General features: G+C 59.1%; 1 protein-coding gene across 1 annotated transcript in view; it reads right to left on the bottom strand.

The window, feature by feature from the left end:
* The window catches only part of CHD5 (chromodomain helicase DNA binding protein 5), a 54,631-nt gene that overhangs the window by 16,546 nt on the left and 22,049 nt on the right, over window positions 1-16,036 (bottom strand). Inside the window, exons 10-25 of the mRNA XM_035020255.1 lie at window positions 15,781-15,987; window positions 15,357-15,568; window positions 12,938-13,069; window positions 12,745-12,853; window positions 11,555-11,746; window positions 11,265-11,465; window positions 8,650-8,787; window positions 8,452-8,573; window positions 7,430-7,603; window positions 6,890-7,031; window positions 5,580-5,711; window positions 3,284-3,401; window positions 2,057-2,181; window positions 848-1,079; window positions 573-683; window positions 74-246 (exon numbers count right to left, since the gene is read on the bottom strand). Of these exons, the coding sequence (XP_034876146.1) occupies window positions 74-246; window positions 573-683; window positions 848-1,079; window positions 2,057-2,181; window positions 3,284-3,401; window positions 5,580-5,711; window positions 6,890-7,031; window positions 7,430-7,603; window positions 8,452-8,573; window positions 8,650-8,787; window positions 11,265-11,465; window positions 11,555-11,746; window positions 12,745-12,853; window positions 12,938-13,069; window positions 15,357-15,568; window positions 15,781-15,987 (2,520 nt within the window). The remainder of the gene's footprint in view (window positions 1-73; window positions 247-572; window positions 684-847; window positions 1,080-2,056; window positions 2,182-3,283; window positions 3,402-5,579; window positions 5,712-6,889; window positions 7,032-7,429; window positions 7,604-8,451; window positions 8,574-8,649; window positions 8,788-11,264; window positions 11,466-11,554; window positions 11,747-12,744; window positions 12,854-12,937; window positions 13,070-15,356; window positions 15,569-15,780; window positions 15,988-16,036) is intronic.

The following is a 16,036-nucleotide window of genomic DNA, read 5'->3' as shown; positions in this document are numbered from 1 at the left end:
GGGGCCGCGGCGGGGCGGGGCCGCGGCGGGGCGGGGCCGCGGCGGGGCGGGGCCGCGGCGGGGGCGGGCTTACCACGCCGTCCTCCTCGCGCACCACGTACTGCGCCACCTTGAAGGAGCTCAGGTACTCGTTCATATTCTGCAGCTCCGTGTCGTCCGTGGCGTCCTGGTTTCGGTCCAGCAGCTTGGAGATGGCCGCATCGTCATAGTGGATCACACTGCTGTCCTCCACGTCCTTGTTGTCGCCTGGGGCGGACAGGGTGCAGAGTGAAGGGACAGACGGGGGTGGGGTCCAACCCCATAGGGACAGACTCCCCGACCGTGGGGACCCCACAGGGACGGACTCCCGACCCTGGCCCTTCCAAGCCCCCAGCAGGGGCTGCAGCGGAGGAGCATGGTGACCAGAGAGGGGAAGCTGCCCACCCGACAGTCCGCGGCTACCCAAGTGAGGGGCCGGTGGGGGCGGGCAGCAGAGCGCGACCAAACGCAGGCAGGGCCGAGCGGGGTTCCTCTCCAGGAACAGCCACCGGAAGCACAGGAGGAGCTGGGAGCTAGGCTGAGTTAGCCCCTACCTGGCGGGGTGCTGCCATGCTTCTTCTTGGCGCTGGAAGCCAGGGCTCCCCCTTTGGAGGACTGGACATCAGGGACGGGCGTGACCGGCCTCTGGCCCTGAGACATCATGCCTGTAGGACAGAGTCAGAGGGGCTGCAGGGCTGGGGGGCAGTGCCCCGCGAGGCCGCCCCGGCCAGGAGACGGAGCAGAGGAGAGAGAGGCTGTGGGCTGGCAGAGGCCCTGGGATGGGTGTGTCTGGAGTAGCCCCCGCCCCCTAGCCACCCTGGACACCCACCCTCCACGTCGTCCTTGAAGAGCTCTTCTGTGCCGAACTTGAGGATGTCGTCCAGCTCCTGCTTGGTCATGGAGCCGGACTTGGAGCCGAGGCCGGGCCGTACCACCAGGTGGGTGAGCATCATCTTGCGCTTGGCCACCTGTGTGATGCGCTCCTCCACCGAGGCCCGAGTCACGAAGCGGTAGATCATCACCTTCTTGTTCTGTCCGATGCGATGGGCACGGCTGAAGGCCTGGGGGCAAGCTGCAGCTCAGTGCTCGGGGCTCAGCCAAGGGCTGGGGGGGCAGGGTCGGGCACCTCATGGGGAGAGGGGGTGTGCACACGTGTTCATGGGCATGTTCTGTGTGGAACGAGCCGTGTGACCCCATGGAAATGCACACGTGTCAGGCCAGCTCCTCTCCCTTCCCGACTGTGGGTAGTCTCGTGTGGGCCTGGGTGCCCGCACAGGTGGAGCTGTGCATGGCTGCGGGTGGGCAGGGGCCAGTGTGCTGGACGTGTCGAAGCCACGTGGGGCTCTGATGGCAGATCGGGGAGATGGGGTGAGTGAGCCGCGGATGGGACTGCACAGCCAGCTCGGGAGGGCAGCAAGGCCCGGAAGCTGCCCGGCGCTGCGTGCACTGGGTGTCTGCGTGATGCGACCATAGTGTTTCTATCTATGCCGGTGACCGTGCGTGGGTGCACATGTGTGCATGAGAAACAAGTGTGTGTGTGTCCATCCCTGCCCCGGGTGGGGTGACCAGGCGACAACAGTGTTTCTCTCTATACTCCCACAACCCCTACCCCCCTCAGCCCGCCCATCCTTCCTCACCAGCCCCTTTTGCCCCCTCCATCTCTTCTCCCACAGGCTTCTCCCCCCACTCTGTTTCCCTTGCTTCCTCCCAAACTGGCTCCCTCTGGGTCCCAGGACTCCCTCCTCCTGCCTCCTTCCATGGCCTTGGTCCTAAGAGTGATGGGACAGACCAGGGGTTACCAGGCACACAGACTGTCGTGAGTCCTTGGACACCCTGCCTGTCCTCTCTGGGCGTTTCCTCTTTTGTATAGTGAGGGAGCCGGAGGGGCGGGGCAAAGCTCCACTCACCCCCCAACCCCCGGGCCCCTCTTGGGGCTGGGATTCCATGAGACACAGTCTGAGGGGGAGGGATGGAAAGCCCACAGAACCAGGTGGGGCAAGGGGCTGTCTGAGAGGGTTGTGGTGTCAGGGCCACAGACCTGGATGTCATTGTGTGGATTCCAGTCCGAGTCGTAGATGATGACGGTGTCTGCTGTGGCCAGGTTGATGCCCAGGCCCCCCGCCCGGGTCGAGAGAAGGAAGCAGAACTGCTGCGCCCCAGGGGCTGAGGAAGAGAGGCAGGTGCCCAGTGGGGTCAGAGCGGAGAGGGAGGGGACAGGTGGGCAGCAGAGAGCAGGGTGGGAGCAGATACAAGAGGGAAGGAGCTGCTGGGGACTGTGACCCCATCACGGACAACAACAGTCCCAGCTGTGTTCAGGGAAGCTGCAGGAGACCGGGGGCCCAGGGTGGGCACAGAGCAGTCCACTCGAGCCCCACTTAGCCCCCAGCTGTGCTCTGAGCCCTGAGCCAACAGGAGGGAGCCAGAGTGAGAGGAAGTTGATTTTCAAAGCCCAGATGGGCAAAGAACAAACTACGAATAGCCAGCAAATACAGGCAGACCCATAATAAGGGTCGGCCCTGGAGAGCTCAGTCCTTCGTGCCCTCCCGGCTTTACCTAGTCCATGAGGCTGTCACTGTGGCCAGGAGACACTCAGGGTCACAGCTCCAGGGCCCCAGCAACCCTGCTGGACAGTCCCCACTGTCGCAGGACAGCTGGTTCTCAGACCCACCTAAGCCCTTCATACGGGACCTGGGACTGCCCTGCATACCCACAAGAGCTACAAACAGGTTCCCAGTCCTCCCAGTGCCTTGGCCACTCCCACTTCCATCTAGATCCTGGAACCCTGTACTCGTTCTACCTCCAACACCAGAGGACAACGGGCATCGCTCCTTTGGGCATCTGGGCAGTGGGGCCCCAGGTGGAGGTGTCCATCCCGCACTGCTCATAACTGCTGGTTTACCTGGTGTCAGCATCCGAAGCCCACAGGGGTCAACCAGACCCTCAGCGCCAGCTTCATTTAGTAATAGAGGTGGTACTTCCCTCCCTATCTGCCCTTCTCTGTGTCCAGTTCTCAGTTCTGAACAGGTGTTACCTCCTGGGCCCCTCAGCACCCCAGCTGGCCCCTGGAGGTTCCATGGGATTAACTCCTTTGAGCATTTAAAACTAAGGGCAAGCTGTTAGGACCTAAGGACTGGTCTGCTTTCTTCAGCCACTTGAGGGGAAGCTAATCTGAACATCCATTTGGGGGGCCTGGCTAAGATCTTAGCCTGGGAGAAAAGGCAGACATGGGGTCCCCATCAAGAACCCCTGGGTAAGGCAGGGGTACCATTGAATCTGTCGATCGCCTCTTGTCGGAGGCCCCCAGTGATGCCACCATCAATCCGCTCATACTTGTAGCCCTCATACTCCAGGAAGTCCTCCAGAAGGTCCAGCATCTTGGTCATCTGCAGGGGACATGGTATGCCTGAGGGGCTGCCACAGAGCAAGGAACCCCGTGGGGCCATGGGCAGGGACCCCATGACAGCTGGGGGAAGACAGCTGCCTGCTGAGTGGGGAGATAGGTGAGACCCAGGCAGACCTGACATGGGGCTCTCTGGAGAGCAATGCAGCCTCCAACCTCGAGCCCCGGGGCCACAGCATCCCCCATGCTGGCCCCACAGCCATCTGCCTAAAACACAGCTCTAATCATGAGCCTCCCTGCTCTCACCTCACAGAAGAAAGTTCCAGCTCCTCACCCTGGCTTTCCAGGCTGGCAGGACTATTTCTCAATGCTTCCCCCATACCACCCCAAATTACCTGGACTCTCCTCCTGGAATGCCCACCCCTTTACTGCCTAGGGAACTCAAACAGCACCTCTTCTGTGAAATCTTCCCTGATTTCACCTCTCCTTATAAGAAGAGGAAGGCAGGGGCACCTGGGTGGCTCAGTTGTTAAGCATCTGCCTTTGGCTCAGGTCATGATCCCAGGGTCCTGGGATCGAGGCCCACATCGGGCTCCCTGCTCCATGGGAAGCCTGCTCTTCCCTCTCCCACTCCCCCTGCTTGTGTTCCCTCTTTCACTGTGTCTCCCTCTGTCAAATAAATAAATAAAATCTTAAAAAAAAAAAAAGAGGAAGGCAGTCCCTTCGGGGCTCCCATACCCCTGTGTACCTCCCTTCATTCTTGAGAGATAGTTCAGCTGGATATAAAATGATCTAGTCCCACAGGGTACTGGAGATTTTGCACTTGTCCACTGCCCCCTACTGTTGCTGATGAGACCTCTGAGGACAGTCTGATCATCATTCCTCATAGGTACTGATCTGAAGTGCTGATTTCCCTGTGATGTGTCTGGGGACCCGTTTGCTTGGATTTATCTGTCTCACTTGGTACTCTAGAGTGCACTTGAGATCTGAGACCTCGTGTCTTTCCCCAGGTCTGCAAACTCACAGAGTCCAGCTTCATCACCGTTTTCTCTACTTCTACGGCTTGTGTCAGAGGATTACTGGAGCCTCCCAAGGGGTCCTGCAGACAATTTATCATTTCTAAGCTCCATCTCTCTGCTGCATTCTGGGGAGATCCCTCAGGGCCAGGTCCATTCATCAGCATTGTCTTCACCAGGGTTGAGAGTTTATCCAATCTTTTGAAATGTTTTATTTCAGTTTCAGGCAGATTTTCCTATCCAATTCTCGTTTCATTTCCTCCTGCTTGTACTTAACTGATTTCTTCTTGATTGATGGGTGTTACTCCATTAATTTTGAGGATCCTAAACATGTTTGTCCGAAGTCTTTTTCAGGCTGTTCTATTTTTCTTTTCATTCAGATTCTACCTACTGTTTTGTGGGATGTCTTTTCGTCATGAGTTTTGGAGATGGGGTTTGTCGGCTCGTTTTGGATGGGAGGGCTCTGTCTCTGGAACTTTCCCTCTGTGCACATTTCTAGTTGTGCAGTTCCTTCTACTTGGTCCCTTGAGGCCTCAGCCCAGAATCCTGTCTTATGTCGGCAGGGGTTTGGGGGGATTGTGGATCCAGTCCCAGGCTCGTTCAGCTTTCCCCAAATCCCTCGGCCTCCCATGGGCCCATGATGGGATCGGGGGCTGCAGGCAGGAGCAGCTGTTCCCACTTTAGTACACAGAGGAGACACATCCTACTTTGTGGCTCTGAGCAAGGGGCCTGGCTCAGTCCCACCACACGGAAGCATTTTTACCACCAGGCCTCCACAGGAACACTGCTGTGACTTCCATCACAGAGATGCCCCCAGAACTAAATAACTATGTCTTTACCTCCATCTCCCACACTGGACTATGAGTGTCTCAAGGACAGGGACTGGCCCCGTGCCTAGCACAGAGCCTGACGGAGGACAGATGCAACCAGAGGGAGGAAGGAACGAGGACACAGACCAGCTGACCCCCAAGGCTGCACAGCATGCCTCTGACCAGCCAAGATACGATGCTGCAAGTGCTGGAGAGGGCCTCCTGGCACTGCCCCCATGTGGGTTCCTCCCAAGCCAGCCCCGGGGCCCCTCTGTGGGAAGTCAGGCTGCAGGGGCACTGAGGGCTGTGCTCCCAGCTGGCAGGGGTGCCCTCTGCAGGGTGCAGGGTGGAGGCTGGGGGAGGCAGAGGTTGGCCAGCCACCCAGGGCCAGCTCACCTGGGAGAAGATGAGCACACGGTGCCCTTCGTCCCGCAGCTTCTTGAGCATCTTCTGCAGAAGCATGAGCTTGCCTGAAGACTTGACCAGGGAGCTGCCATCATAGGAGCCATTGGGCAAGACAGGGGCCTCCTGCAGACACAGCAGAAGTTGGGGCACTGGGGGGCTTCCCCTCTCCCCTATGGCTTTGCACCAAAGAGGCCCACAGGGATGGTCAGAGGCTCAGTAACGGGCTGAGCACAAAGCCCGAGCCCGGCTCAGGCCAGGCTCAGCAGAGGCGGACGGGCCTCGCATCTCACGGCCCCTCCCCAGCACAGTGTTCCCAGGCAGAGCCAGACTGGTCGGCCCGCCCTCCATCTCCCCCTGCTGGCACTCCACCAAGGCACCAGGGACATCAGCGAACAAGCGGATGACAAAGTCTTAAGCTAAGCCGGCCTTCCCAGAAGGAATTATGCCTGGTCTCTGGGGTCACTGGGAGGGCGCATCCTGGCCAGGCCAGCCCCTGAACCCCAGCTGGGCAGGACGTCAGTCCAAGGGCACCTGCCGTGCCAGAGTGGCGAGAGCCATCTGGGGTGGCCTCGAGTGCAGATCACCCACAGCACGGCCCCCTGCGCCTCACTCTGCTGTCCGGGGGGAGGACGTATCCCCTGCGGAGGGTTTCGGTGAGAACCAGAATAGTAGTGTGGGTGGTGACAAGAACAGCAACACCAGGCTCTCTGCGAGGGCACACTTCACGTGCACCTCCGCATCTGGTCCTTACCCTCTCAGGCGGATGCTACTGTCCCATTTTAGTGAGGAAAAAGCTGAGGCTCAGAGAAGGATTGCTGGCTTTCCTGAGACCACAGGGCTGGAGCTGGTGTCCGACCTGGGGTCGTCTCTCACCCAGGACCGCACATCACAATCACCTGGGGCCCCACTCAGGCCTTCCTGACTCCCTTAGTGACTGAGTGCAACCAGATCAGCCTGGGGTCCCCTGCTGCGGAAGCTGGAGGGGACCTTGGGGTGCCCCACTGCCCCCCACTACTTTATGGTCATGAGGAGGGGCCAAGGGAAGGAGAGGGCCTGCCTGAGCAGCAGAGGGAGGTAGGTTTTCAGAAACCTGGCATAACGGGGACCCACATCACCTCTAAGTCCTCATCCTCGGGGAGGGCTGAGGGCTGAGCACCTGACACCACAGCCAGGGCCACCGTGGCAGCCACGCACACTCACCACGGTGGGCAAAGGGGACCTACGACAGCAGCCTCACGCCCTGACCGTGGTGGTCACGGGTCCCTACTTACAGTGGCCACGGGGCGGCCACGGGGACCTACCACGGCAGCCACGGGGAAGAGGTAGGGGTGGTTGCAACACTTCTTCAGATCCATCATGATGTTGAGCAGCGACACCTGGTTCCCACCCCCCTTGGAGTTGAGTGCCTCGAAGTTCCGCGTGAGGATGAACTTGTAGTACTTCCTGCAGCAGGGCAAGGAGGAAAGGCAGGCTGGACCCCAGGGCTGCCGCAGCCTCTGAGAGCACACTCTGCAGGGAGGCCAGGGGCTGCCCGTCCTGCACCACTCACAGACAGACCAGGGGAGACCTGCGAGGTGAAGCCACAGGCCTGGAGTCACCCAGCAAGTGCCTGGGGACATTGCAAGGGCTCGGGCAGCCCCAAGCCTGGCCGGCTGAACAGGTCGAAGAAGGAAGTGTGTGCAAAAGGTGAGTCAAGGCGTCGGTGGGGCCAGAGAGCCTTCCCACCACCCTGGGAAGCAGTGCAGGAAGGCTAGGTCAGACCTTCTGGGAGAAGACAAGCCCAGGGGACATGAGGCACGCTGCTCTGTGGCAGGGCCCCAACGGGCAGAGCGCCCACTCACTTCTGCATCTGGCTCAGCTCCACACGAACGATCAGCTCGGTCTTGGCCGGCATGTTCTTGAATACATCAGCCTTGAGCCGCCTCAGCATGTGTGGCCCCAGCAGGTCGTGTAGCTTCTTGATCTGGTCTTCCTTGGAGATATCGGCAAACTCCTCCAGGAAGCCCTCCAGATTGCTGCAAGAAAGAACTGGGATGAGAGCCAGGAGCAGGGGAGGGAAGCAAGCCAAAGCCATCTGCAGAGGGAGCCAGGACTGGGGTGGGGGGGACCAGAGGGTCACAGGGCAGGCGGTTGGCTGGTGGGCCTGGGAGCCTTAGCCCAGCCCCAGGTGTCCATCTGAGCCCATGCCCCACCCCCAACCTCTCAGCACAGCTCTCTCAGCCAAATAGGATACCTTCCTCTCCTCAAAGCTGTCCTGGGCACGAGGTCTCTAGAACTCTTTACCCATACTACAGAAAAGGAAACTGAGGCTGATGGGGGCCCAAGGTTGTATGGTCCAGCCTGCCCTCCAGTCTATATCACCTGATTCCAAAGTCAGCACTGTCCACCCTGAAACCCCCATTCTGAGCTGGAAAATGGGGTAGGTGAAGACAAGGAGGCTGGGGAAGGAGACCCCAGGACTCCCACTGGCCAGGGCTCTGTGTTTGCCCCCATATCTGCCAACACCCCCGTCTTCAGCCCCCATCACGGTCACCCGTGCGGTCACTGGGGTTTCCGTGGAGAGGAAGGAACAAGCCAGGGTATGGGGGCGAGGACAGGAGTCCCAGAGGACCCCCGGGGTTCTCCTGGGGCAGAGCCGAGGAACAGTCGCCATATTCGGGGCAGCTGCTGTCCCCCGAGCACTCTGTACATGCAGCACCACGGCCCCTCCTGCGCAGGTCACTTGAGGTGGGCTTGCTAACGCTCCCATTTTACTGATGAGGAAACCAAGTTCCAGCGAGGAGCCCCGGCACCAGCCTCGGACCCTGACACTTCTCCCCTGGCTGCCCGCCTGCCCCCACCCCGGCCGGGCCCACTGACTCACTTGAACCTCTCTGGAGTCAGGAAGTTGAGGAGATGGAACAGCTCCTCTAGGTTGTTCTGAAGGGGGGTCCCCGTCAGCAGCAGCTTGTAATCGATCTTGTAGCTGTTCAAGACCCTAAAGAACTTTGGGGGAGAGGAGGCCCGTCAGGGGGAGCGGGGCGGTTCCAGGGGCCAGCAGCCAGCAGCCAGCACCACCTACCTTGGACTGGTTGTTCTTGAGCCGGTGGGCCTCGTCCACCACTAGGCAGGCCCACTCGATGGAGCCCAGAATGGCCTGGTCGATGGTGATGAGCTCGTAGGAGGTGAGCAGGACATGAAATTTGATCTGCACTTCTTTCTGGAGGGGGAGAAGAGCATCTGGGAGGGGAGCAGGTAGGGTCTCCAGAGACAAGGAGGCATGGAGGAGGGGTGGACAGGACCTCCCCCAAAGAGCCCAGGGAGGCCCTGGAACTGAGAGGAAGGGCAGAGGGGCAGCTGAGGCCCAGAGCCCCGCACGACCAAGGATGGACAGCCATGGGGAGCAAGCCCGCGCTGAGCTCTTCACGCCCCGCTCATCCTCACAGGCCACTCCCGCTACGCCGTCCCTGTCCCCATTTACAGCGTGCGGGGTCTCAGGCTGGGTAAGATCCCCCGGGTCCCTGTAGCCAATGGATGGCAGAGTGAGGATTCGAACAGAGAAGTGGTCCTCACCCTCGGGTTTAAACGCTCTGCAGTTGCCAACTTGAAATTCGTAGTCATTATATGGTTGGGGATGGTGGAGCCCCGGCTGCCCTGCCCAGCAAACACCGACGCCTCACAACCTCGTGGGGAACAGGCCCGGGCAGAAGGGGCATTCACCCCGAGAGCAGCCTCAAGCTGAGGGACATGACATTAAATAGCCAATAAAAACCACCATCATGGAGAGAGGAGGAGCACGGAATAATGGGAAAAGCTGTTTCCTGCACTTGAACCAGGGGCCCCATATCTTTGTCCTTCACTGGGCCCCACAAAGGAGGGAGCCCGTCCTGGCCAAACCAAGCCTGGCTCTCCCCGCGACCGGCGTCCCTGTGGGAAGGGACCAGAGAGGGGCAGAGGGGCATCTCTGGGTTTGCACCCAGCCCTGTCCTTTGGAGCTAGACCTCAGTCAAGTTAAATAACCTCCCGAGCCTCAGTCTCCCTTCTGGTAAAAAGGGCGCAATCCTGTCTACGTGAGGAATGCCATGAGAATCCAAACAGCACAGGCTGTTCCTCACAAAATGACACACGGAGTCCTTCCAAGATCCAACACTGCCATTCAGGGTATGACCCAAAAGGCCCCAAAGAAGCAGAAGCAGGGATTTGAACAAATGTTGGCACATCCACATTTATAGCATTTCCACAAGAGCCAAAATGTGGAAACAACCCAAGCGTCTGTGGATAGATGAATGCATACAGATTTCAAAATGCGGTCTTTTCACACAGTGGAACGTTATTCGGCCTTAAGAAGGAAGGACATTCGGACCCCGTGTTACCACAGGGATGAGCTTGATGACGTTATGCTCAGCGAGGGAACCGGTCACAAAAAAGGATATGCTGTACCATTCCACCTGAACGAGGTACTGAGAGTATCGAAATCACAGAGGGAGAGAGCTGGGTGGGTGCCAGGAGCTGGGCAGGGGGACGGGAGTTCCTGCTTGCTGGGGACCGAGTTTTGGTTTTGCAAGATGACAAGGTTCTGGGGTCGGAGGATGGTGATGGTTGCCCGGAAAAGGTGAACGTACTTAATGCCCCTGAACTGCACACCTCAAAATGGTTACGGCAGTAGATTTTTATGTTTGTGTATTTTACCACAATTTTTTATTTTTATTGGTTTCTTAAGATTTATTTGAGAGAGAGAGAGAGCGCGCGCGCGCAGTGGGGAGGGGCAGAGGAAGAGGGAGAGAAACCCAAGCAGACACCACACTGAGCGCAGAGCCCGACGTGGGGCTTCATCTCACAACCCTGAGATCAGACCTGAGCTGAAACCAAGAGTTGGACGCTTAACTGACTGAGCCACCCAGGCACCCCTATTTTACCACAACTTTTATCGCTTCTCGGCCTTTTGGCTAAGATCAAGTGTAAAAATAAAAGAGATGAGTCTGCAGAGTGTCCAGCACGTCACAGGGCCCCAGCGTGAGCTCAGGAGAGGTTTTCTGTGACTAACTGTCCCGCAGGCCCATCATCTGACCCCTCTGCGGTCACTGAGTCATCCCCTCATCCAACAAATAGTTACCCGGCATGCCCTGGGGCCACAGCTGTTCCAAGATGCTAGAGCAGGCTGGTGTAAGAACCCCCTGGGCTCCTGGGAGGCGACTGCCAGCCCCCCAGTGCCACAGCTAACGTAAGTGCTAAGATGAGTTAAGGGCCTACCATGTGCCACCACGATCCTGAGTGTTCCTCAAAATGCAGACTGGGGACCAGAGGCATCCACATCTCCTGGGACTTTGTCACAAATGCAGAGTCTCGGGCCCCACCCCAGAGCTGCAGGATCAGAACCTGCTCTTCAACAAGACCCACAGTGACCCGTGGACACAGTCAAGACTGAGAGACCCTGCCTAGCTCAGTCAACCCTCCACAACTCTGGGGGCTGGGTCTGTTAGCTCAGTTTGCTGAGAAGAATTTGAGAAACAGAGCGGTCACACAGCTGATGTACTAGGTTAAATTGTGCACCCCCCCCAAATCCGTGTCCACCCAGCCCCTCGGGATGTGACGCTTTTAGGAGCGATGGTCCTTGCAGGGATAATCAGTTGCGATGAGATCATCTGGATCAGGACCGGGAGCCTTTCTGGGGTACCCCCGAGGATGAGGGGCACTCACCTTCATGCGGAACACCTTCTTCCCACTCCGAATGGCGTTGTCCTCAAAAGAAAACTCATTCTCCCGGATCACGGAGCGGCTCTCCTTGTCCCCCGTGTAGGTGACCACATAGAAGTCAGGTGCCCACATCTCAAACTCACGCTCCCAGTTGATGATGGTGGACAGGGGCGCGCTGACCAGGTAGGGCCCCTTGGAGTGCCCCTGGAGACAGGCAGACAGAAGCGGTGGGGCTGCCTGCCCTCGGCCAGTGCTGGCCACCCCCCCCGGGACCCCCGCCCTGGCCCGCGCACCTCCTTGTACAGGGAGTAGAGGAAGACGATGGTCTGCACAGTCTTGCCCAGCCCCATCTCATCAGCCAGGATGGTGTCTGTGCCCTGGGCCCAGGAGAAGCGCAGCCAGTTGAGGCCCTCCAGCTGGTATGGGTGCAGTGTGCCTCCCGTGGAGTCAATGTACCAAGGCTGCTTGTCAAACTTGACCGTGGGCTGCAGAGGGGGCAGAGGTCCAGACACACCCTGAACCCTGGGCACCACAGCCCAGCCCCAGGGCTTGGCACACACTATTCCTTCCGCCCGCAATACTATTTTCACTCCTCTCATCCCTGCCAACTTATTCATCCTTCAGGTCTTGGCTGGAGCACCTCTCCCTTCAGGAAGCCCTCCCTGACTCCCAGTCTGGCTTAGGTGTTCCCATGTCCTCCTGGGGCAGCCCTGTACGTTTCCAGTGGGGTCGTTTCCTGATTGTTGGATTCTCTGACTTTGAGCCCAGGTTGTGGTCATCACACTCGTCCTGTTCCCCGCTGCCGCCTCTGTGCCCCACGTGATACCTGGGACATGGTGGACACTTGGTCAACATGTTTGGTGCATGCCTGAGGTGCTTCCTCCCCTTGATCCTAAACATCACCCTCTGTGTCCTTTATAGCCTGCAGCTCAAGACTGCCTCCCCCATGAAGTCCTCCAGATGTTCCAGGCCCATTTACCCTTCCCTGGCAATCCCCAGCTCCAGGCTGAACCCCCATGTTCTATGGGCCCGGGGGAGATGGACACTTCTTGACATGGGGCCAGAGTCCTTGTTCCAACAGCTGGCAGACACCCCAGAGAAGTTTGCGAAATGGATAAAGGTCAACCTTCCACACCCTGATGGGCTCACAGCTGGGGGATATATTTTGTATGCTGAGCAGAGACTATGTGCTCCCCAGTTTGTGCACAGGGAACCCACAGTTCAAACTCACAGGAGGCCAAGGCCTCTGTCCCCCGGGAGCTGCCCCTCTGCATCAGGCTGGCGGACCCAGACCCCGGGGTTGAGCTCTCCCCGGCGGGGAGGGCCTGGGTCTTCGTCACCTTGTCCCATCAGCTGCCGGGCTGAAGTGGACGGAACCAGACGGGCCCTGGCACTCCGCTCCCGCAGGCCACTCCATCCTCCACGGCCAAGCCTGGGGTGGCAGGACCCAGCAACCCCACCCCATCCCCCGCTCCCTGCTCACATCCACAATGGGTGTGTCTGGTGGCTTCTCCTGTTTATCATCCTTCAGCTTCTTGCCCTTCTTGACCAGCCTCTTGGGCAGCCTAGCATCCTCACCCAGCATCAGCTCCCTGGGAAAGAGCAGGGGAGGCGGATGAGCCAAGCTCGGGCCAGCAGGAGGCGGCAGCCTGGGGACAGCCCTGCGGCCCACGCACCTGTGGCCCCAGTAGGCCTGCTTCAGGTTGTCATAGTAGGGGATGTCGATGTCGTCGATCTCCCAGGTGCACTGGTCATAGGGCAGGTCTTTCCACTTGATCAGGTAGTGCACATCCCCCTTCTTGTCGAAGCTGCAACACAGCACACAGGTGGTAGGGGAGGGGCAGGCCGCTGGGAGAGGGGCTGCGGGGTGCGGGGGGGCTGCAGGGGGAGTCCAAAAGGACACCTCGCAGGATGCAAAACCCCCCACTCCCACAGGCCCTGGGGAGCTAGTGCGAGGGATGAGGGCCCGGGGGGGTGGCAGAGCCCGAGAGGGACAGGTGAGAGGCCATGCTCACAGAGGAGCTAAGAGCCAGCGACATTCCCATCCCCCCTCACAGTGAGGCGTCCCATCCAGGCAGGGGGTCTGGACACCGGAATTCTGCATTTCTGAGTTGGACAGTCCTCTCCCCTGACCCTAGGCCTTTCTATTTTCACTTAAAAAATTCAAAGAACCAGAGGCATGCCCATCCTGGTCCCATCTCTGCCAAGTAAATTAGGACAGATTCCCACACGTGAGGGGGGTGACCTCTTCTGGAGACCCCTGGGGACGCGGGGACTTGATGAGCAAGCTAGCAGCCCAGAAGGGGTGCTCCAGAGAAGCACCTTACTCTTCAGCTTGATTCTGGCTGCTGGGATGGTCCTCGAAGCCTCCCACCCACGCTGAGCTGAGTGGGTGACCAAGCTTGGGGAGCACAGTGCGGTAGGGGAGCCATGGCTCCCCAAAAGGGCTGGGGCTGCAGCTAGCCTGGGGACCTTTAAGAGAAAGACCAACCCCCATCGCCATGGAAACTGATGGTTTTTTTTAATAAATAGTCATTACTCAGACTTGGGGTAATAAATGTGCAGAAAATTCACCTGCCCGGCCTTGGAGGTAGGAAGGAAGATTGCCATATATATTTTTAAAATGCAGTTTAATAAAGGTAAAAAAAACTTGGGTCAGTTCAGTGGAGGGGGCACTCAGGTTTGCATAGGATCTAACCCTCTTTTCATGAGTTGTTCTCGGGGGCGCCTGGGCGGCTCAGTCGGTTAAACGTCTGACTTCAGCTCAAGTCATGATCTCAGGGTCCTGGGATCGAGCCCCGCATTGAGCCCCGTGTGTCCCGTGTGTCCCGTGTGCCCCAGGCTCCACGCTCAGTGGGGAGTCTGCTTCTCCCTCTCCCTCTGCCCCTCCCCCGACTCATGCTCTCTCGTGCGAGCGCACTCTCTCTCTCTCTCTCTCTCAAAAAAAAAAGAGTTGCTCTCAGTGAGGGCTGAGGATAGGCAGAGGGCAGGCAGCTTTTCTAGCCCTGCCTGCCCGCTGCTTGCTGAGGGCTGTTCTAGCGGGGCTGGCATGCTCCCTCGGCCCTTGCCACAGCCCTGTGGGGTTCTCTCGTGATCCCAATTCACATGAGAAACACAGAGGCACAGAGCCCAGAAAACGGGGAGCCAGGGTTAGAATCTGGGCCTGGCTCAGGTTCTTAACCTCTGCACTACCCAGCTCCCGCCACTCAGGACACCTGTGGTCGGCTGGCCCTAAGCCCCTCCCAGGCAGGGCCCATCAGGTCAAGACCGGGAGGCAAGTGAAGGCTCCGAGCCTCCCCCTGCACCCGCCTGTCGGCCACTGCTGGTTCTCAAGCACCTGAGCTCAAGAATCAGCCAGAGCTCCCACTGCTCCCCAGACCAAAGCCACACTCCAGGGGTCCACAGGCTTCCTGCCCTGGTCTCCGTCCAGCTTTCTGCAGCCTCTGATCACTGTAACCCGGGGCGTTTCCAGATTTCTCAACCAAGAGTTGTCTCAGGGCACGGGGGTTTGGGATAGTGGCTAAGAAAGCAAGTCCTACCCTCCTGACCCACTAGGTTCAAATCCCACCTCCACCGCCTCTTGGCTGTGTGACTTTGGGCAAGTAACTTAACTTCGCTGTGCCTGTCTGCACATCAATAAAAGAGGTAGAAATGAAATGTCTACTGTCAGGGTAGATAGTGCTCAGCAGTGTTAGCTGTCGTTCTAAAGGAGGATCAACTGGGCACACAGCCCCACACTGGATGCCACCTTTGTCCCCAGGACCCTCCTTCAGGTATCAGGGCCCCGGCTCTGGCAGAAGCCCGGGAGCACAAGCATCCTGACCCGCTGATGGTCCCACTCCGTGCAATGCCACAGGCTGTTCATGAAGTTGCCCCTCTGCCCATATGACTTCGGAGCTGTACTCCCACCGTGAGTAAGAACACGCGCATGCATGTGCCTGCGTGCATCAGGCGACCCCCTCCAGCCGGGCAGTCAAATCGCCGACAGTGGGGGCCCACCATCTCTTCCTCCCGCCCCCACCACACGCACACGCAGCCCCGCGCCCATTCCACAGAGTGCAGGAGCTGCTGCGTCCCCGACCTGCGGGCACCCACCTGTGGTTCAGGATGCGGTGGATCATCATCCACTCGGGCTTGATGCCGTAGCGGTAGAAGCGCTCCTCCATCTTGGCATAGAGAGGGTCCTTGTTCTTCCTCTTCTCGCTCTTGCCATCCTCATCGCCAGAGCCGTAGTCAAAGGGCGGCGGCTCGTCCATGTCGTTCTTTCTTTGGTAGTTGCGGTACATGACCGTGTGGTATAGCTCCAGCTGCTTGCACAGCAGCACAGGTCATGGGGGCGGGTGGGCCATGGCCCCCCCATGTCCCCGAGCCGGCCCCCCAGCCGGGGTGGCACGCAGGACAACCTCCCCTTCAGCCTCCCCCTCCCGCCTCCCGACAGGGCCCCACACTCAGCGCCAGGCAGCCCCGCTCAGGACCAGGGCCTTAGCGCAGCCATACCTGCCCGTTCCGGGGGCCTCACCTGAAGCTCCTTCACCCAGGAGCAGTGCCAGTAGGAGAGCCCAGCCCACTTGACGAAGAACTCTCTCTCCGGGATGCCCTCCAGGGGCTTGGGTGGGGGGACACCAGGCTCCATGTCGGGCCCCGGCAGCCCCACCATGAAGGGGGCAGGGGGCTCTGTCCACCTCCAGTGTAGGATCCGCTGGACTTTGCCTTTCAGCGGGGGGCACTGTGGACAGAGGAGGATCCCCAAGTTCAAGGCTTAGCCAAAGCACCCC

Source organism: Mirounga leonina, unplaced genomic scaffold (assembly GCF_011800145.1).
Source record: "Mirounga leonina isolate KUSES-001 unplaced genomic scaffold, KU_Mleo_1.0 Mir_173, whole genome shotgun sequence".
Taxonomy (NCBI): Eukaryota; Metazoa; Chordata; class Mammalia; order Carnivora; family Phocidae; genus Mirounga; species Mirounga leonina.
This window is presented reverse-complemented; position numbering and strand designations above follow the sequence as displayed.